Raw genomic sequence first — 22,273 nt, 5'->3', positions numbered from 1 at the left:
TACAAAGGTCACAAGGGCTGAACTACTGAACTACTCTCTCAAAGGAAGTAATGGTCACTCCAGGTAAGGACCAAGACATAATGACAGGACAGAGGGAAGTCTCAGAGGGGTATCTATGTCAGTTTGTATCTGCAAAAACAATGGCACCTCAGGGCACAGATACACAACTTGAGCTACGTCAATTGCATAGCTTAAGTTGAAATAGCTTAATGCAGCTTTTGGTGCTGTCCCCACTGCAGGAAGTTGAAGGAAAAACACTCTTCCTTTGACTTCTCTTACTCCTGCTTATGTCTACACTCCACTGTTCTTCTGGAAAAAGCAAGGCAAATTGCAATTTGTGTAGCTTTTTCTGCTTCTTTTTTCAGAAGAGGCTTTTCCAACATTTGGCCCATCTACACTGGGCCAAATGTTGGGAAAAAAAACCTTTTTGGAACATCCCTTCTTCCTCATAAAATTAGGTTTACAGGGATGCCGAAAAAGTATGTCTGCTCTTCCAAAAAATAAAATGGAAGAGCAGACGCATTCCCTGGATGTGGCAGAGTTTTTCCAGGATATCAGAAATATTTCGGAAAAACTCTACAGTGTAGAGATAGCCCTTGTGAAATGAGGGTTACAGAAGTCGGAGTAAGAAGTCCGCCATCTTGAAATTATTTCAAAATGATGACTTGCAGTGTAGACATGCACTTCATTATTTCAAAATAACATCAGTTATTTAGAAATAACACTGCAGTGTAGACATGCCCCTAGAGACTAACAGACGTATTAGGGCATAAGCTTTCATGGGTAAAACCCACTTCACTAGGTGAATTGGAGTGGAGTTCACAGCCCCTGCCTCAGGTGCAAACTGCAGTCTGAAATGGCCACTCGTCATTTGCAAGGGGTTGTGGACCCGCTGCCTTTGTCTATCACTGGCTGTGTCCCTGCAGCCATACTACAATTAGGCCTTGCCTCAGGCCCTGCAACCTGGGACTGACGTCAGGCCAGAGCTCCCCAGCCCTGCCTGCTCTTCCCCTGCTTCAGCTTCCCCGGCACCCAGGTCCCTCCTGCTCCCCAGCTATGGCAAGAGTGTGTTAGTCCTCGTTCTCTCCAAGAGCCCTTATTTATGCAATCCCACCTGGGACCTAATTGTCTGTCTCTTCCTCATCTTTTGGCTCCACTGCTCCATACCTCTCCCTTTAATCCTTAAAGGGCCAATGCGGGGCCGATGCCCCATTATTTTTTGTATTGTGGTAGCACCTGGGGCCCCATTGTGCCAGACATTATATACCCTTTGAGCACCATACACAGTCCATACCATCCCCTACACCTCAGTTCTTCTCACTTTTCATGGAAAGCCTTATCTTCTAAACAAACTGAAGCCCTGTCATTGCCTTCAGTGGCAGTTAGACTGGACACCCAGATATGTACAATGTTTATCCAAGGTTCACATATATGTTATCTGGCTAGACTGTGTTTTGTGTGTCCCTTGGCATTCATGGGACTAGCTCCTTCATTGTCACACACCTGCACCTGCACCAGGCCTTGTCTTGTGAAGGAATTCTGATGGTTTGCATTGAAATGGTGAATGGAATGTACAAATTATTACCATTATTAATTATTTGTGTCACATTTGCATCTTAGAGACCTCAGTTAAGAATCTCAGCCTGGTGTGCTCCAAGCTTGTGACAGTCAGGGTCCAGATACCCCAAAGTAGAACAAGGGATTTGAACCCAAAGAATAAGCAGTAGAATCAACTGATTGTATGTATTATTGTGTTATAAAAACATGTTGAGTAAGGTCTTTTACATTACAGGTTGTAATGTTCTAAAATGATAGGATTTGTATAGCATAAGAACATCAGAACGGCCATACTGGGTCAGACCAAAGGTCCATCTAGCCCAGTATCCTGTCTGCCGACAGTGGCCAATGCCAGATGCCCCACAGGGAGGGATCACAACAGGTAATCCTCATGTGATCCCTTCCCTGTCACCCACCTCCAGACAAACAGAGGCTAGGGACACCATTCCTACCCATTCTGGCAGATAGCCATCGATGGACCTGACCTCCATGAATCTATCCAGCTCTTTTTTGAATCCTGTTAAAGTTCTAGCGACTACAGTTATGATTTTATACATTTGTATATATAGAGAACTGTGCTCAAAGCTTTGACTGCACCTCACAGCAGGACAGTGAGCGATCAGAAAAGTAGAGACCCCTCCCAAGCCTGCTGTTTACAAGAAATCACTTCAAGTGCTCATCCATTGTCCAGCCCAGGAAAAGACAGACATAGCCTCCTTAGAGCTAATGGAAAGACACTGAGACATCCCAGTTCTTAAGTCCAGAGAGGTTTTCCACTCTGAATAAAACTGAGTCACTAGAGATCAAGAAGGAGAAAACAAAAGGACCAAAAGCTTAAAAAAAAAAGATTGGTGTCTGCAGTTTGACATCCAGAAACTGAGAGACAGTCACTTGACAAATACTGTACATGAAATACTAGATCCTCACTATGGCTAAAGGGTATGCTGAGAAATTGTTCAAAGGCAATATGTAACTTGAATTAAAAAGCAGATTTGATCTCATATGGAAGTGTAAAGCCTGAGGTTGAGTCTTTATTCCGATATAATCCTTATGTGTTTGCTTTCCCTTCTGATTTCATCTTTCAATCTGAACCCTTATGTTTGTTTTTACCCCTAGGCAGTATCTGCTGTGCAAAATGTGTGCAGTGTCCCCTCCCCCCAAAGTAACTGTTTTCTGATTTCACACCTCTGCAGGTGATGAATCAGAGTGGGAACAGACAGGGTGTGAGATAGTTAAGACTTTGGGAAGGATGGATTTGGGAAGATTCAGGAGTAAAGGGTTGTTGGTGTCACACTTCAAGGAGTAAATAAACTGGTAAGACACTGGGCAAGATCTTGTGCTTGTGGGCTGGTTACTGAAGCAGGAAACTGAACTAGAGCTGCACAGCACAAAGGACCCCATGTCAGTGACAGTATCTCTTACTGGCCATATTGATCTCTAGAGCATAACAGTCCCAGCTCCAGAGATCTCAAATAAATCTTTCTCAACATAGGGAGTAGCATGTCACTTGGCATAGCACAGTGTATAAGAACATAAGAATGGCCATACTGGGTCAGACCAAAGGTCCATCCAGCCCAGTACCCTGTCTGCTAATGCCAGGTGTCCCACAGAGAGTGAATCAAACAGGTAATGATCAAGCAATCTCTCTCCTGCCACCCATCTCCACCCTCTGACAAACAGAAGTTAGGGACACCATTCCTTACCCATACTGGCTAATAGCCATTTATGGACTTAGTCTCCATGAATTTATCTAGTTCTCTTTTAAAATCCCTGTTATAGTCCTAGCCTTCACAACTTCCTTCAGGCAAGGAGTTCCACAGATTGACTATGCACTGTGTGAAGAACGTCCTTTTATTTGTTTTAAACCTGCTGCCCATTAGTTTAATTTGCTGGCCCCTAGCTCTTATATTATGGGAACAAGTAAATAACTTTTCTTCATTCACTTTCTCCACACCACTCATGATTTTATAGACCTCTATCATATCTCCCCTTAGTCTCCTCTTTTCCAAGCTGAAAAGTCCCAGACTCTTTAATCTCTCCTCATATGGGACCCATTCCAAATCCCTAATCATATTAGTTGCCCTTCTCTGAACCTTTTCTAATGCCAGGATATCTTTTTTGAGATGAGGAGACCACATCTGTATGAAGTATTCAAGATGTGGGGGTACCATGGTTTTACACAGAGGCAATACGATATTCTCTGTCTTATTCTCTAACCCTTTTTAATGATTCCTAACATCCTGTTTGCTTTTTTGACTGCTGCTACACACTGTGTGGACGTCTTCAGAGAACTATCCATGATGACTCCAAGATCTCTTTCCTGATTAGTTGTAGCTAAATAAGCCCCCATCATATTATATGTATAGTTGGGGTTATTTTTTCCAATGTGCATTACTTTTACATTTATCCACATTACATTTCATTTGCCATTTTGTTGCCCACTTTGGTGAGATCTTTTTGAAGTTCTTCACAGTCTGCTTTGGTCTTAACTACCTTGAGCAGTTTCATGTTGTCTGCAAACTTTTCCACTTCACTGTTTACCCCTTTCTCCAGATCATTTATGAATATGTTGAATAGGATTGGTCTAAGGACTGACCCTTGGGGAACACCATTAGTTATCCCTCTCCATTCTGAAAATTTACCATTTATTCCTACCCCTTGTTTCCTGTCTTTTAACCAGTTCTCAGTCCATGAAAGGATCTTCCTTCTTATCCCATGACAACTTAATTTATGTAAGAACCTTTGGTGAGAGACCTTGTCAAAGGCTTTCTGGAAATCTAAGTACACTATATCTACTGGATCCCCCTTGTCCACATGTTTGTTGACCCCTTCAAAGAACTCTAATCGATTAGTAAGACATGATTTCCCTTTACAGAAACCATGTTGACTTTTGCCCAACAAATTATGTTCTTCTATGTGTCTGACAATTTTATTATTTATTATCGTTTTAACTAATTTGCCCAGTACTGACGTTAGACTTACCGGTCTGTAATTGCCAGGAACGCTTCTAGAGCCTTTTTAAATATTGGCACTACATTAGCTATCTTCCAGTCATTGGGTACAGAAGCTGATTTAAAGGATAGGTTACAAACCATAGTTAATAGTTCCGCAATTTCACATTTGAGTTCTTTCAGAACTCTTGGGTGAATGCCATCTGGTGCTGGTGACTTGTTACTGTTTTCAATTAATTCCAAAACCTCCTCTAATGACACTTCTACCTGTGACAAGTCCTCAGATTTGTCACCTACAAAGGATGGATCAGGTTTGGGAATCTCCCTAACATCCTCAGTCATGAAGACAGAAGCAAAGAATTCATTTAGTTTCTCCACAATGACTTTATCGTCTTTAAGTGCTCCTTTTGTATCTCGATAGTCCAGGGGCCCCACTGATTGTTTAGGAGACTTCCTGCTTCTGATGTACTTAAAAAACATTTTATTACCTTTTGAGTTTTTGCCTAGCTGTTCTTCAAACTCCTTTTTGGCTTTTTTTATTACATTTTTACACTTAATTTGGCAGTGTTTATGCTCCTTTCTATTTACCTCAGGAGGATTTGACTTCCGCTTTTTAAAAGATGCCTTTTTATCTTTCAGTGCTTCTTTTACATGGTTGTTAAGCCACAGTGGCTCTTTATTATTATTATTATTATTATTATTGTGTTATTCCTACCATCAGAAATGTAAGAAAGGTGCTATTTTCCTCCACAGGGAAGGTCTAATTGAAATCACAGCAGCTTCACCCCAGCCCATTCTTGTTGCTATATGACTGGGGGTATTTATGTTTACTCCATCTAGAGCAGGGGTTCCCAGCCTGGGGTACATATACCCTCAGGGGGTCCGAGAAGCTTGTCAAGGGGGTACAGGGAATATTTGGTAAATAACTAGATTATCCTAATTGAAATATTCCAAAAGTAGTAGTGTTAGTGAAAAAAGTTGTGGATTCTAGAGTCTAGAATTTGTTTCCTTTCATATTTAATAGGGGGTATGGGAAGGTTTACTAAAAGCCAAGGAGGTACGAGGACCGAAAAAGGTTGGGAACCCCTGATCTAGAGAGTGCAGCTAATAGATTAATCTGCTTGTTTAAAAGGTTTATCAGCTAGTCACATTACTCCCTCATATAGGTGTGTTTACCGTAAATTAGCATATATAATCCATGCACAAGTATTACCCGCACCTGTGTATACCCCGCAGTTTTTCCTGATTGAGTAAAAATAGTCTTACATACCCCACACACGTTTATGGCCCACGGGAGAGGAACTGTTAATGAACAGCACCTGTAATGAAGTGTTAATGAGCCTCAGATGATAACACTGAGCAGTAAGTATGCTACAACCCTTATTGCTGGTACATAATCCCTTTTAACCACCGTTTTACCATTCATTTATTCCTTTAGTAGTTTTAACTTGTACTGAATTTTAAAAAGGTATTTTAAACTTTTTACACTTTTTAAACTTTTTAAATATGCCTAAGCACAAATCCTACACAGCCAATTTTAAATTGTGTGTTGTGACATATGCAAAGGACAATGGAAACAGAGCTGCAGGGAGAAAATACTCTGTGAATGAAAAGTTGGTTCGGGAGTGGAGAAAGGAAGATGCAGAGCTTGAAAAATTACACCCTAGGAAAAGAGCGCAATGCGGAAAGAAAGCCAAGTGGCCAAACCTGAAAGAAAATTTGTTGAAGTGGGTTCGTGCACAGAGAGAGAGAGAGCAAAGGGACAGTGTCAACGGTAGCCATACAACTCAAAGCTCGACTTATGGCTATGGAACAGAAAATCTATTATTTTAAGGGGGGCTCAGGAAATTGGGTGTACAAATTTATGTGGAGAAACAATCTGTTGGTTCACACATGGACATCTGCTGGGCAATGGCTTCCCGATGAATGGGAAAAGAAAATGGATGATTTTAAAACTTTTGTACATAAAGAAATTGACCAGCTGGGCTTGCAACCAAGAAATGTTATTAACATGGATGAGGTGCCCATGTCATTTGACATACCCACTACTCGGTCTGTTGCAGAAACGGGAACGAAAACAGTCTGTGTAGCAACCACCAGTCATGAACACACCAGTTTTACTGTAGTGTTTGCATGCACAGCAAATGGTGATAAATTAAAACCTATGGTGATTTTTAAGAGGGTAACGATGCCTAGAGAGAAACTGCCGGCTGGCATTTGCATGGTTTGTAACAGAAAGGGCTGGATGAACACAGATGTTATGAAGACAGACAGACAGCTGCTTTCATGCATGAAAAGGTGGTGGTGGTGGGAGGGGGTTAATCCTAATTCTCTGCTGGTTTTAGATTCTTTGGCCTCCCACAAAGAAACTTCAGTTCAGAAACATATAAACTCCGTGGGTGCACATATTGCCATAATTCTAGGTGGGCAGACCGGCAAGTTGCAGCTGCTTGATGTGGCTGTCAACCACCCGTTCAAGTGCTGCATCCGAGAGGAATAGGACAATTGGATGACAAATGGGAAACACACATTCACTCCGGCAGATCGACAGTGCTGTGCAACTTACGTGAAAGTTTGCAGATGGGTTTTGGATGCTTGGGACAGAATAAAACTGGCTACAATTTGCAATGGGTTCCGTAAATGTGACATTCTTCCCAATGTTGACTCTTCTAGCTCTGAATCCAACTACAACAGCAATTCTGATTCGGCACCACAGACGTCAACTGTCACCAAAGCTCACCTAGCCTTGGCTATGGATTTTATGGATGTTTTTTGTGACAGTGACTATGATGAAAGTTTTGATGGTTTTGAAAACTCAGATGCTGAGGAGGATGCTGCTGGCACTGATTCTAAAGCGCAGAGTGAATGAACTTATGTATTTGATGACAATGCAAAGATGGCTTTCTTTTAAATAGTTTTACCATATATTTATTCTTTTACTAGTAGAATGTATTTTAATGTATTTTAACATAACTGCCTCAATTATTAAATTAAAATATGTGATTTTATCAAGTAAGAGTCAGTCGTATCTTCCTGCACTTTCAGTTAAAAAAAACCTTTATTACATGTGGAAGAGTATAACCTATGGGGGAGGGGAGTTGTAAAATTGTGCATAACCCGCGGGATATATACACTAAAACACAGTACATAAATGATTATCATGGAGCTGTATTATACAGCACCAGGGAAAGAAAAAAGAAAATGGTTTGTTATTCCAGCACGCTTGATGTCAGATTTTGATCTTACTATAGCTATTGTCATATGAAAGTGTCACATGTAGCATACAGTAAATCCTCACCATTTGCAATGGATGCTTTCATTACAATATCATGACTAGTCACATCTGCAAACACAGGTTGTACCTCCCTTAACTGGGACTTTCTGGTCCAGCAATATCCGTGGTCTGGCATGGACCACAGAGCCCAGGAACAGTGAGGTCTGGCCACCGCCATAGGGGGCAGGAATGCCATAGGGTGCACCAGCAACTCAACCGGGAGCCCAGTATGTGTGTGGGGGGGATGAACTGGCAGCACGGCAGGGAGCCCCAGCCCCAGCCCCAGCAGCATCCATGGAGCTCCACTCTAGCACTGTTTCGGTTCCCGCAGCGGGGGATCTCCAGCCCCAGCCCTAGAGGCAGCCAGGAAGCTCTGGGACCAACAGCAGAGCTCTTGCTCCGGCCCTCCACCCCAGCCCTTGATTGCGCAGCTCCAGGCCCAGCTGGGGAGCCAGGCAACAGTCTAGCTCTGCCCCAGCTGTGGAGCCAGGCTGGAGCCCCAACCCAGTGACAGCACAGGCCAGGAAAATGGGACCTAATCCAGCAAATCCCTTTGTTCCAGACCAGTCAGGTCCCGAGAGTGAGGTCCAACCAGTGAGGTCCAACCTGTACTGGGGGAAAATGGCCTGAGTGCTCCATTTCCCCAAGGCTCCCAGCCTCCACAGGGAACTCCCTGCAGCTCCTGGTTTGCACGGTGGGTGTGGGGGGCTCTGACCACTACTGCCGCCACCACAACAGGCCCCCGTGAGGCCCTATTCTCCTCTCAGGCAGGGGAGTAGGGTGTAATGGGGGATGGGAGAGACCCATGAATACGCAAAATCATGAATAGCAATTCCACTAATCACGAGGGTCTCCTGTATTTCAAACTTAATGCACACTGGCCAGTCTTCAGCCTCATTCATACCTTACCCTGTACCATGGTTTTTTTGTTGTTGTTTTTTTTTTTTGGACAGGGGCCAGTCTTTCCTTCCTGCAATTCCCATGATTCCTGGAAGCAGAGTGAATCTTCTAGAAAACCGACTGTCCAGTCAGGAAAGGACCACAGCTGTTCTCCTAGATCAGGCCTTTCGAATCAAAGATGACATTGTTTCTTATCTTCAGGGAAGTAAGGGCCATCAACAGGGGGAGGCAACAGCACGGCAACTGCTGGAAAACCACATACAGACCATTACAAGCATAGTTAAGAAGCTCAGCCATGATATAGAGGTAGGTCTGCATTTATTCTTGAAGCTGGTAGGATTTGTGGCATCTCAGTTTCTTATGTTTCAGTGAGGACTAATATATTTTTCAACTATAGAAAGATACTTCATATTGTTTAAGCAGCTAATATTAATCTCTCCCTGAGAAGCCAACTACCCACTTCTGCCCTAGTTACTGAACGTGATACAGTTCTCAGAAGCTTCTAGGTCTTCTCAAAAGGTTATATTGTCTCCTGTGGCTAAGATCTGCCTTAGCAGGACATCAAGGAGCCAAATACAGTTCCCTGATTCACCTATGCAATGGAGATTTACAAATGATCAAATATGGACAGACTCTGACCCCGTTTTGTTTCCAGAGTGGCACAAATGGCCTGGAAAAGGGAGAGGATTTGGTCCCAAAATTCTGCTCATTAATAGTTATAACATTCCTAGGACTTGTTAAAAAACACAGGGATACATAACATACCGGTTGATCTAATGAACAGAGACACCCAGAAATTGTTTTGGGTTTTGTGATCCAAAAGATTTGTATCCAAACCCTTTAGGGCTGGATATCTTCAAAGACCAAGCTTTTCATCAGATTTCTAATCTATCATTATTTCAGATGAATCAAGGAACACCCTCTCTCACCCTATAGGAGTGTTTGCAATTCCGTATGAAATCAGGAAATGCAGAGGCTTATGAAAGTAAAGATAGAGCACTTAATAAAGTATTTTATAAACTCAAAAGTTAATGTTTTGTTCTCTTCCAGCTTTGGATAAAATTAAGAAATAACATGAACAGTCACTAAAGTGTTGAACCAAACTCAAACTGAACTCTGAAGTTCATATTATTTTGTTACATTTATACATTTTCTTAGCAAAGAAGGTCTACTATTTCATACTAGCAGAAATACCCAGCGCCACCCGGGGAAAATGTAGTAAAAGGTGTGATGAATGAACAATGTCAATGACATTAACGTAGCACATTTTTTTGGAAATACTTTTCTCTTATATATTACTTCAAGAAATTAACATAGCCAGTACTTTTTCTGTTATCATAGGGAAAGGATCTCGTCGTTGCAGTTTATGTGACATGCTTAACAGAAGAGTCCAACAAATGCCTATGATCAGGCGCTACTAAAAGCTAATTAGTGGCCCAATTGGAACTCTGGGGGCCTAATTGGGATTCTGGGGGAATCGATTTTGAGATATAACCAATCCAATTATTTAAGTTAGGAAATCAGTAGTATCTGTGCAAAATCTTGTGATTCTATGATCAGGCGCTATAAAAGCTAATTCTCAGTGAATCACAGAATCATAGAGCTGGAAGAGACCTCAGGAGGTCATCAAGTCCAGCCCCCTGCCCAAGGCAGGACCAATCCCAACTAAATGAACCCAGCCAGGGCTTTGTCAAGCTGAGACTTAAAAACCTCAAGGGATGGAGATTCTACCACCTCCCTAGGTAACCCATTCCAGTACTTCACCACCCTCCTAGTGAAATAGCTTTTCCTCATATCCAACCTAGAGCTCTCCCACTGTAACTTGAGATCATTGCTTCTTGCTCTGCCATCCATCACTACTGTGAACAGCCTTTCTCCATCCTCTTTTGAACCTCCTTTCAGGAAGCTGAAGGCTGCTATCAAATCCCCTCCTCCCCTCCCCCCCCCCCCCCCCCCCCCCCCCACACACACTCTTCTCTTCTGCAGACTAAACAAATCCAAATCCCTCAGTCTCTCCTCATAGGCCATGAGCTCTAACCCCCTAATAATTTTGGTTGCCCTCTATTCGACCCTCTCCAATGCATCCACATCCTTTCTATAGTGAGAGGGGGCCCCAGAACTGGACACAATACTGCAGATGTGGCCTCACTAATGTCAAATAAAGGGGAATAATCACTTCTCTGGATCTGCTGGCAATGCTCCTCCTAATGCACCCTAATATGCCATTAGCACTCTTGGCTACGAGGGCACACTGTTGACTCATATCCACTCAGTTCCCAGCCTGTAACAATATTTGGGATTCTTCTGTCCCAAGTGCCTGCACTCTACACTTATCCTTGTTGAACCTCATCAGATTTCTTTTGGCCCAATCTTCCAATCTGTCCAGGTTACTCTGGATCCTATCCCTGCCCTCCAACGTATCTACCTCTCCCCCAAGCTTAGTGTCAACTGCGAACTTGCTGAGGGTGCAATCCACCCCCTCATCCAGGTCATTAATAAAGATGTTGAACAAAACCGTCCATGAACAGATCCTTGGGGCACTTCACTAGAAACTGACCCCCAACCTGACATCGAGCCATTGATTACTACCCGTTGGGCCCGACAGTCTAGCCAGCTTTCTATCCATCTTGCAGTCCACGTATCCAATCCATAATCCCTTAACCTGGTGTCAAGAATATTGTGGGAGACAATATCAAAAGCTTTGCTAAAGTCAAGGTATATCACATCCACTGACTTTCTCATATCCACAGAGCCAGTTACCTCATCATAGAAGCTAATCAGATTGATCAAGCACAACTTGCCCTTCGTGAATCCATGTTGTGTTCCTGATCACTTTCCCCTCTTCCAAGTGCTGCAAAATGGATTACTTGAGGATCACCTCCATGATTTTTCCAGGAACTGAGGTAAGGCTGACTGGTTTATAGTTCCCTGGATTGTCCTTCTTCCCCTTTTTTAAAGATGGACACTACATTTGCCTTCTTCCAACCATCTGGGATCTCTCCCGATCGCCACGAGTTTTCAGAGATAATGGCCAAAGTCTCCGCAATTACATCTGCCAACTTCCTCAGTACCCTCGGATGCATTAAATCCATGCCCATGGATTTGTGTATGTTTAGCTCCTTTAAATAGTTCCTAACTTGTTCTTTCCCCACCAAGGGCTGTCTACCTCCTTCCCATACTGTGTTGTCTAGTGCATTAGTCTGGGAGATGACCTTGTCCGTGAAGACAGAGGCAAAGAAAGCATTGAGTACTTCAGCTTTTCCCACATCATCTGTCACTAGGTTACCTCCCTCATCCAATAAGGGCCCCACACCCTCTCTGATCACCTTCTTATTACTAACATGCCTGTAGAAACCTTTCTTGTTATCCTTCACGTCCCTTACTAGCTGCGATTCCAGTTGCTCTTTCGCCTTCCCGATAAGTCTCCTGCGTTCTCGAGCAATATATTTATACTCCTCCCTAGTCATCCGTCCAAGTTTCCACTTCTTGTAAGCTTCCTTTTTGTGTTTAAGCTCACCTAGGATGTCCCCGGGAAGTCAATCTGGTTGCCTACTATATTTGCTTGTTTTGCTGCACTTCGGGATGGTTTTTTCCTGTGCCTTTAATAAGGCATCTTTAAAATACTGACAGCTCTCCTGGACTCCTTTCCCCTTCATGTAAGCATCCCAGGGAGTCCTGCCCATCAGTTCTCTGAGGGAGTCAAAGTCTGCTTTTCTGAAGTCCAGGGTGTGTATTTTGCTACTCTCCTTTCTTCCTTTGGTCAGGATCCAGAAATCTACCATCTCATGATCACTGCTTCCCAGCTTGTCACCCACCTCTACTTCCCCTATTAGTTTCTCCCTGTTTGTGAGCAGTAGGTCAAGCACTTGTACCAAGAAGATATCCCCAACAATCTCCAAAAACTCTCTGGATTGTCTGTGTCCTGCTGTATTGGTCTCCCAACAGATGTCAGGGTGATTAAAGTCCCCCATGAGAACCAGGGCCTGCGATCTGGAAGCTTCACTCAGTTGTTCGAAGAAAGCCTCGTCTACCTCATCCACCTGATCCGGCGGTCTATAGCAGACATCAAACACAACATCACCCCTGTTGCTTCCACCTCTAAACTTAACCCATAGATTCTCAACAGTCTTTTCTCCTTCTAAATACTGGAGCTCCGAGCAATCACTGCTCTCTTACATACAATGCAACTCCCCCTCCTTTTCTCCCCTGCCTGTTCTTCCTGAACAGTTTATACCCTTCCATGACAGTGCTCCAGTCATGAAAGTCATCCCACCAAGTCTCCGTTATTCCAATCAAATCATAGTTCTTTGACTGGGCCAGGGCTTCTAATTCTTCCTGTTTGTTTCACAGGATTCTTGCATTTGTGTACAAACACCATAGATAGCCATTTGATCACCCTACCTTCTCCATTCGAGTCAGGGGTCCTCCTTTGTTGCTCATTCCTCCTTGTGTTTCTTCCTCATATCCGACTTCCTCACTTACCTCAGGGCTTTTGTCATCATCCCCCAACAAACCTAGTTTAAAGCCCTCCTCACTAAGTTTGCAAGCCTACCTGCGAAGATGCTCTTTCCTCTCTTGGTTAGGTGGATCCCATCTCTTCCTAACAACCCTTGTGCCCGGAACAGAGTCCCATGGTCAAAGAAACCAAAGCCCTCTCTCTGACACCACCTGCACAACCACGCATTTACTTCCCCAATTTGACGATCCTTACCCGGACCTTTTCCTTCAACTGGAAGGATGGACGAGAACACCACTTGTGCTTCACATTCCTTGATCCTTCTTCCCAGCGCTATATAATCTGCTGTGACCCGCTCAAGTCATTCTTGGCCATATAATTATTTCCTACATGGAGAAGCAGGAAGGAGTAGCGATCCGAAGGTTTAATCACTTTTGGAAGACTCTCGGTCACATCCCAATTGGGTCTCTGGGGTAACCAGGGGAACTGATTTTGAGATATAACCAATCCAGTTATTTAAGTTAGGAAATCAGTAGTATCCATGCAAAATTTGGTGTTTCTAGCTCTTACCATTTCAGAGATCTTTCGGGACAAACAAACAAACAAACAAACAAAAGCTTTCGGAAATATTTATAAAATAATCTACACCTAAAATTCAGATCAGCCGAGCTACCTCACTCAGGGTATGGCTAGACTACAAGTTTTTTTCGGAAAAAGGTACGCAAAACGTGCTCAGCATTTTGCATACCCTTTTCCATTTCTTTTTTTGGAAGAGGCTTTTCCAACATTTGGCCCATATAGACTGGGCCAAATGTTGGAAACAAACCCTCTTTCGGAAGCCCCCTTCTTCCTGGTAGAATGAAGAATTCAGGGGCTTCCAAAGGAGCACATTTGCTCTTCCACACAGAAAAGTGAAAGAGCAAACGTGTTCCCTAGATGCGGCAGAGTTTTTTCGGGATACCACCCCCGCAGTCTAGCTGTACCCTCAGGAGTATGAAAAATTCACAGCCCTGAGGCTTAGTCTATACCAAAAACTTAGCTATCCTTCTACAAAAGAATTCTACCACTTGATTACAGAAGGAGACATCTGAACTGGAGTTTATTTATAAATTCAGAATTATCAACTTAGGCTTGAACAAAGATTTTAACTGGTAAACACACTACAAAGGCAATTTCCCGCCTTTGGTATTCACATCTCCACATCACATGCTATGAATAAGACATATCCAGCCTGACTTAATTAGTTTCATTAACACTGGTCCTACAATTGACAGGTAACTTCTTTTGCTGTTATATATACTCTGGCTTCTGTAATTTCCACTCCAACTCACCTGATGAACTGGGTTTTACCCAAGAAAGCTCATGACCTAATACATTTGTTAATCTCTAAGATGCCAAGAACTGCTTGTTGACCAAAAATTTAGGCAGACCTAGCTACATTGCTCACAAATGTGAAAAATATTGTGCCCTGTGTAACGTAGCTAGTTTGAAATAACCCCCACTGCAAACGAAGCAAGATCATTGGAAGAATTCTTGATCAGAAGAATTCTTCCATCAGCCTAGCTTCTCCTTCTTGAAGAGGTATCTTTAGTGACAGAAAAACCCCTTCTGTCACTTCAATCTGTGTCTATGCTGCAGCACTATTGCCACACAAACTGCTGTGCTGTAATACTCATCTGTAGTGTAATCATGGCCTCAGTAATAAAAACAACCAAAGTTGCTGAACCTCAAAATTCAATTCAAGATTGGAATTAGGGTTCAGGTCATGCATTATTTATCTGAGCTGTTTGGCTCTGCCTTACCCAAACTGGAAATGAATCAGTCTGTACCTCACACCTCTCTCAATAAATAGGTTATTGGTGCTTTCTGTCATAATAAATGAAAGCGACATACTTCCTTTTTCAACCAAACGGCAGGTATCTTGCATTCTACATTGCAACTTTGTGGATTTATCACAGTGCATTTGCCTTGTTAGATATACTATACTTGACTCATTTGAGCTGTACTAATATATTTTCCATTTTGAGAATAACATTTTTCTACCAAATAACAAATATAAGGGTGTGTCTAGACTACAGAGTTTTTTCGAAAAATGTGGCCTTTTTTCAAAAAAACTTCACCTGAGTCTAGACTGATGCTGAGTTCTTTCAAAATTAAATTGAAAAAACATGGCAGGTTTTTTGACAGCAGTAAACCTCATTTTACACGGAATAACATATTTTTCAGGAGATCTTTCAAAAAAGGTGTGTGGACGTGGGGGAGCCTTTTGTTTGGGAAAAAAAAGGTCTCCAGGAAAAATTCCTGGTGGACATTCCATCTCCACTAAACATCTCTATTGTTCCTGCCGACAGCCATGTTTTAAGGCCACAGGCAACCAGGAGAAGCATTTTGGCAGGAAGCCAGCTCCCAGCAGGACCCTGACCACATGGCTGTCCCTGGTACTGCAAGACAGAGCCATGAAACAGGCACAAGCCCCCAGACAGCCCCCTGGCCCTTCCAGGGACACATCCCAGGACCAAGCAAGGGGCAGCAAACGCCAGGCACCATCATGATCTGGCCCAGAGATAAAGACCCTCTTGGAGCTGTGGACCGAGGAGGAGTCTCTGCAGGCCCTGCAGTCCAGGCCTAGGAATGCAGATGGGCTTGCAAAGAAAGGCCACCACCCCCACCCCTAGACCAAGTCAGAGCAAAGGTCAAGGAACTGTGGCAGGGGTATGTGAGGGCCCGTGATCATAGCTCCCGCTTCAGGGAAGCACGGCATTACTGTGCCTACTGTGAGGAGCTTGACTGAGACAGTTGTGGAGTCTGGAGATACTTGTTCAGCAGCGGCTGCAGCTCCAGGATGGTCCCTGAGAACCAACAGCTCCCAGATGAGTAGGATGCCAGGAGCATGGTGACCCTCACCCAGGAGCCGGTTCCCCAGTTGCAGGAGGCCTCCCAGATGTCTTCGGACAGTGGGGATGAAACATCAGGTGAGTGCTGTGAGGTCGCAACACACAGTGCAGGGGAGATGGGTTAACAGGGGATGTGTGCTACCATGACATGTCATGCTGATCACAGCCTGGAGGGGCCCCATACATGTCCAACCCCAGGGAGGACTGTCCTACCCCCACATGTGTGAGAGGCACCACCTGCTCCTGCAGACAGTGCTGTCAGGTTCAGGCATATGGGTTGGGGGTCCTAGGAGGGCCAGGCTGCTCCAGGCCCCTCTGTAACTGTGGCAAGACACTTCCTTGTGCTGCTTGGCCATGGTGGGGGGTGTCAGGATGGTGCCCTGTACACCTCTGGACCCCTGTGAGGCCAGGGCTGCTGGCCAGGCCAGACCTGGGCTTGCTGTGAGAACATCGGCATCTCCTGTCCCAAGAACAGGTACTCACTGATCTCAAAGAAGGCGTGCCCTTAGGAACAGTGTGAGCATGCATGACTGACTGCTTCTCCCTCTCGTCCTCCACAGCTGGCCCAGCCATCCAGGAGGGGCGAGCCACACCTGTCCCACCACCCAGCTGGGTGCATGGAAGCCACCAACACTGGCGCGTATATCAAGACCTTATGCGCCAGCACATCGGGGTCCTCCAAAGAATGCAGGACACATTTGCTGAGAGGATGGAGGCAGAGGAACAGTGGCACAACCACTTGCTGGACAAATTCATCCAGCAGTGCACCACTATATCTGCCGCTATCTGGGAGGTGATGGCCTTCCCAGGTCCTGTCGTTGTTGCCGTTCCTCCTGCTCAGCCTGTCCCCCCTCACCCGTTCCCCCCCCAGCCCCTGGTATCCCATCCCCAGCTGCAGCCCCACCTCCTGCCCAGCCCCCTACTGTCCCTGGCTGCATGAAAGCACGTCGCTGGCCTGGCCCCCGTACACAAGGTGGCAGGAGCTATCGGTTCAGGTGGCACCGTCAGTCCTGAGCCTCCCTCCACCCTCCCCCTTCCAGGTTTACAGCCCCCTTCCTACCAATGAGTGAAGCACTTTATTTTTGAATGCAAAGTTTATTTTACATACCAACAGAGTGTTAATATTTTTACATAGAAGTTTGTATTAAAATCCAAGCATTTTTTAAACCAAACTGGGTGTTTCTCTGTCCACAAAGTGGGATAGGGATGGGTTTTGGGAGGAAGGTACTGGGGGGGCCATTAGGGAGGCCCTGGGGAGAGTCATTGGCCTCCTTGTGTGAATCTTTCCCTCAGTGCCTCCCGAATGCGCAATCCTGACTGGTGAGCCTGGCGGATAGCAGCTGCCCTGGGCTGCTCAAACTGCCTCCCCTCCACATCAGCCCATGCCCTCCACCCTGGGAGGAAGGCCTCCCCTTTACTCTCCACTGGGTTATGGAGCACACAACACGCAGCAACCACATTGGGATTGTTGTGTTCCCCCCTGTCGAGGCAAGTGAGCAGGCACCTAAACCTCCCCTTCAGATGCCTGAAGGCGCATTCCACTTGCAAGCGAGCCCTGTTCAGGTGCGAGTTAAATTGTTCCCTGCTCGCATCCAAGTGGCCAGTGTAGGGCTTCATGAGCCAGAGCATAAGGGAGTAGGCCGCGTCGGCCACGATGCACATAGGCATCTGCACATCCCCAACCACAAAGGTGCACTACAGAAAGAATGTCCCAGCCTGCAGTACAGGTACAAGTTCCGGAAGATGCGGGCATCATGTGCCCAGCCTGACCACCCAACACAAATGTCCGTAAACTGTCCTCGGTGGTCAACCAAGACCTGCAGCACCATGGAGAAGTAGCCCTTTCTCTTTATGTACTGGGCTGCTCGATGGGGCCACATGCAGATCAGGCTGTGAGTCCCATCGAGCGCTTCAGCACAGTTCAGGAATCCTAGCCCCACAAATCTGGCCATAATGGTGTCCAGGTCTCCAAAATGGACAGTCCTATGCAGCAGCTCTGAACTGATGGCCCTCACCACAAGCAGAAAGGGACAAATAGAAACACACAAAACAGGAAATTAGAGGGGGTGCCTGAGCTCTTGAAAGGTGCTCCTCCACCTCCCCCCAGACTCCAGGAGCCCCCCCTCAGGCGGCCTCCCTGCACCAGGGCAGGGTGAGGCCGAGAAGGCTTCTCCTACTCCCACCCCATCCCCCCACTTCCCCTGCCCTTTCCTGATGGTCCCCCTCTTCTGTCCCCCCACCCCATGGACTGTCCCCCAAGAGTAATGTACCTTCATCAAGACAGCACTAACAGTAGACCTCCCCATGCCACACTGATGTCCCACCGAGCGGTAACTGTCGGGGGTGGCCAGCTTCCACAGGGCAATAGTGACCAGTTTCTCCAGGGGGATGGCGGGATGCAAGTGGGTGTCCTGGCATTGTAGAGCAGGAGCAAACCAGACACACAGCTCCTGGAATGTGGCCTTCTACATACGGAAGTTTGAGCCAATGCTGGTCATCCCACCACTCCATGATGAGATGGTCCCACCAGTCTGAACTGGTGTCCAGCCTCCAATATCGCCTGTCCACTAATAAGTTCAGTGGCAAGGGCAGTGGTGCTGCACCCTGGGCGAGGGACTCAAGGCTGGGTTCTGAGCCCAGATGGGGCAGGAGCATCATGACGATATCATGGAGGTGCAGCAGAATTTGCAGCATGGCAATGTGGGGCCATCTCCTGCCCAGGGGCAGCTCCGGCTCCATGGAAAAAAAAAATCAGAAAAACCAACACAAAACCAAACTGCTGTGGCATCCCAGAAAGCAGAGCAATCACAGCACGCACTGCAGCAGCTTTCCTGTCCCTTTGAGAGGTAGGCCAGCCAGCTGCAGCAGCAGAGAAACGGCTGTCCAGGGAGGTCCCTTTAAACACCCATCTGTGCGAAGGGCATGCAGCAGCACCCGGAAGTAAATGCTGCCCCCATGCCCTGCCAGAAGTGTTTCCTGGTGCCCTTTTTTTGACAAAACATCCACGCAGTCTGGACGCTCTCTTTCAAAAAAGCAGATCCACTTTAAGTTGTCTAGATGCTCTGTTTCGAAGAAGCTTTTTTGGAAAGATTGTCACTACGTTTTGCTCTCAACATTACCTAGTCCCCTCAGTTCTCCCATGCACCATCTCTCTTGAGCCAATGTCAGAATGCCTCCTTCTGCTTTAAAGATGGTACAGAGATTATGTAAGAACCGTCTATGTTAGGGGTATGTCCTGGTGGCAGTAGGGCCCTTATGCCTGCTCTATTACCAGTTTGCACCAATCAGAGTGGTAGAAAAAGTACTACAATGAATTAGGCCTATAATTTTTTCTTTCTGGTTAACAGCATGTTAAAACAAGTCTGTTAATTCTCATAAATACATGGGATGGGCTCAGACTGTCAGGGATTCAGAACAAGGGTCATGTGACTTTCATCTATATCGCTTCCACAATATAACCAAAGTCAGTCCGGTATCTGCAATGTATCATAAAAGCCGCCTTCAAAACATTTAAGTTCTTTGTAACAAAAAGAAAACTATACCCAGCTTCAATGATAATTTTACCAATTCAAAAATGCTGCCTTAAGCACTGTGTGTTTGAGAAAGCTCCAGGAACTTGACAACTGGCAAATCTCAAGAGAATGATTTTACAGAGAATGCTTTACTCAGCTGTAATCAACAGATAGCTTGAAAAACCTGCAACTGTGTTTGTGCGGTATGGGAGTTTTCAGCATGTGTGTCTTCAATCCTACTCAAATTGGAACACATCCTAAAATGTTTACTCAACTCTGTCAATTGTATCCGACAGACAGCAGCATAGGCTGGGCTGGTAGCACATGTGCAAGTTAAGATTGCCTGCCAGTTCCCCTTATATGATCCTGTTTTCAGTTATTTATAACTTTGCCAAATCTTATATATCCATGTTCAAATTTCCTGTGCAGGGTGTCTGCCTCTCTATGTTTACATGTGTATAGATGTGTGTGGACGTGCGCATGCACACGCACAAAACTTCAGTCAAAATAATATAGCCACTTCTAAGAACAAAGCTTAAGAACAATGTTGATTTGCACATATTTAAAAAAATAGTTAATTCAAAATAGCTTATTTCGAAATAACACGTCGACACACAAAATGCATTTCAAAATAGCTTTTTGCTATTTCGAAATAGTGCATCCACACTGAGTGGATGTTGAATTGCATTTAAGGCTGGTTGGAACCAGTTCTGGCAGGGCATCACGTCAGAAGTTACCTTGTGGCCAGGGCGGCCAGCAGGGCACCCTGGGAAGGGTTGGAGACCCCCTATTTCGAAATAAGCATCTACACAGTGTTTATTTTGAAATAGCAATTGGCACTATTCCTTGTGGAATGAGGTTTACCAATTTTGAAATAAGTCCTCCGCTATTTTGAATAAATTTTGAAATAACGGAATGGCTGTGTAGACGCTAAGAAAGTTATTTTGAAATAACTGCTGTTATTTCGAAATAAGTTTGCTGTGTAGACATACCCAGAGGGAATTGTGACCTGGGTCAGGGGCATGCAGAAGGTTGGGATGGTGACCTGGGGGAGGAAATTGGGTGCAAGAGGGGCTGGGGTGCCAGAGGCAGGTTCTGTCTGGGAGATGTTTACCTAAGTGTCTCCTGGCTAGCAGCCCTGCAGCATCCTCCAGCTCCCTTCATGCTGCTCCCATCCCCCAGGCCAATTTCTCAGCTCCTATTGGCTGGAAGGCTGTGTGTAATCTCCCTACCTCCATCTGAGGATTGGGCTGGGGGCAGGGAGATCACACAAAGCCTTCCTCTCTCTGCAGAGCAGAGAGCCACACAGACCGCACTTTAAACTGCAGCATCTGTGTGCCTGAGGGTCCTGGCAGGGTAGTCCGCAGTATGGATCCGGTGGCTTGAAAGGCCAGATCTGGCCTCCAGGCTATATTTTGCCCAGTCCTGATCTAGGCCCTTCCTTCTGGGGCACTTTGGATTCTGACCTGGCCATTTCATCATTGGAAAGGGGGTAGAGTGGGTTGGATCTGCTGCCTATTCATCTGCATTCCTAGTACCTTCCCTGGGTCCCTTTCACTGGGCCTCAGCCTGGGGTTTCCTCAGGCCTGAGCTCCCCTGTCTCACCCTGCCTTCCCCCAGCACTGCGCTGTCCAAGGTACCCTGCTGGCATTCTTCCTCCAGGGCTAGAGCAAGAATAAGCTCCTTTTAGACAGGCATCTTTTTAAACAGCCCCACTGGGCTTGGATTGGCTCCCTCAAATCTTATCCTGATTGGCTTCCAACTTTAGCTATCTCCCTGAGCTGTTTTACTCCGTCTATTCTAACATGGGGCAACCGTCCTGTCACAGGGAATAATACCATACCCTTACCTCACAGTATGTTTTTAAAATAAATTCATGTTTGAGAAACACACAGATATTATATGAGAATCAGATGGGTAGCCGTGTTAGTCTGAATCTGCATAAACAACTAGAAGTCCTGTGGCACCTTATAGACTAACAAATTTATTGCAGCATAAACTTTCGTGGGCAAAGACCCACTTCGTCAGACATGCTCCAATAAATCTGTTAGTCTATTAGGTGACACAGGACTTCTCAGATATTATAGTGATGAGTGCCTTTGAAAAGCCTATGGAAATTAACAACTCTGTCTTCAGAGTACGGTTTGGATAGAATTTAGTAAATAAGGTGTGTGTCCATACATTGAACAAGGATAAAATAGTTAATGCTGTACATTTGAATGAGGCATGGGTCCTTTGTGAAAAAATAGCATGTGATCACGTAATATTGAATCATAAATGCATATATACAAAGGAGGGCAAGTTACATTTTTATGTAGAGTACAACTGTGCTATAGAAATTCAAATGAAAAGTTTGAGAGTTTCTGTTATAAAGGATGTTTTTGCTGAGCTTTGAAATAATGAATAATGAAGTAGTTAAATTAAATAAGCTAACAAGATGTAACTATGAATTTATAGGTTTTGGAGAAACAAATAAGAACACGAGATAATGTAACAACAGGGACTACTTTTGCCGTTCAAAGTCTTGATCATAAATACCTACATGGATTTGGAGACCTGCGTGGAAGGGTGGCTAGGTAAGTAAAATATAATGGGCCTAATTCTCATAGGGTATGTCTATACTACCACCCAGTTCAAACTAGGGTGGTTAATGTAGGCAACCGAAGTTGCAAATGAAGCCCGGGATTTAAATATTCCAGGCTTCATTTGCATCTTGCCGGGCGCCACCA

The 22,273-nt window shown here is 45.0% G+C and overlaps 1 protein-coding gene across 4 annotated transcripts in view; it reads left to right on the top strand.

The window, feature by feature from the left end:
* The window catches only part of FAM81B (family with sequence similarity 81 member B), a 62,416-nt gene that overhangs the window by 13,938 nt on the left and 26,205 nt on the right, over positions 1 to 22,273 (top strand). For all 4 annotated transcript variants that reach the window (XM_075932122.1, XM_075932121.1, XM_075932120.1 and 1 more), the window contains exons 3-4: positions 8,736 to 8,988; positions 22,002 to 22,120. In XM_075932122.1, coding sequence (XP_075788237.1) covers positions 8,736 to 8,988; positions 22,002 to 22,120 — 372 coding nt within the window. The remainder of the gene's footprint in view (positions 1 to 8,735; positions 8,989 to 22,001; positions 22,121 to 22,273) is intronic.

Source organism: Pelodiscus sinensis, chromosome 6, assembly GCF_049634645.1.
Source record: "Pelodiscus sinensis isolate JC-2024 chromosome 6, ASM4963464v1, whole genome shotgun sequence".
In the NCBI taxonomy this organism is placed as follows: domain Eukaryota; kingdom Metazoa; phylum Chordata; order Testudines; family Trionychidae; genus Pelodiscus; species Pelodiscus sinensis.
The sequence above is the reverse complement of the archived record's forward strand: the minus strand, read 5'-3'. Positions and strand labels throughout refer to the sequence as shown.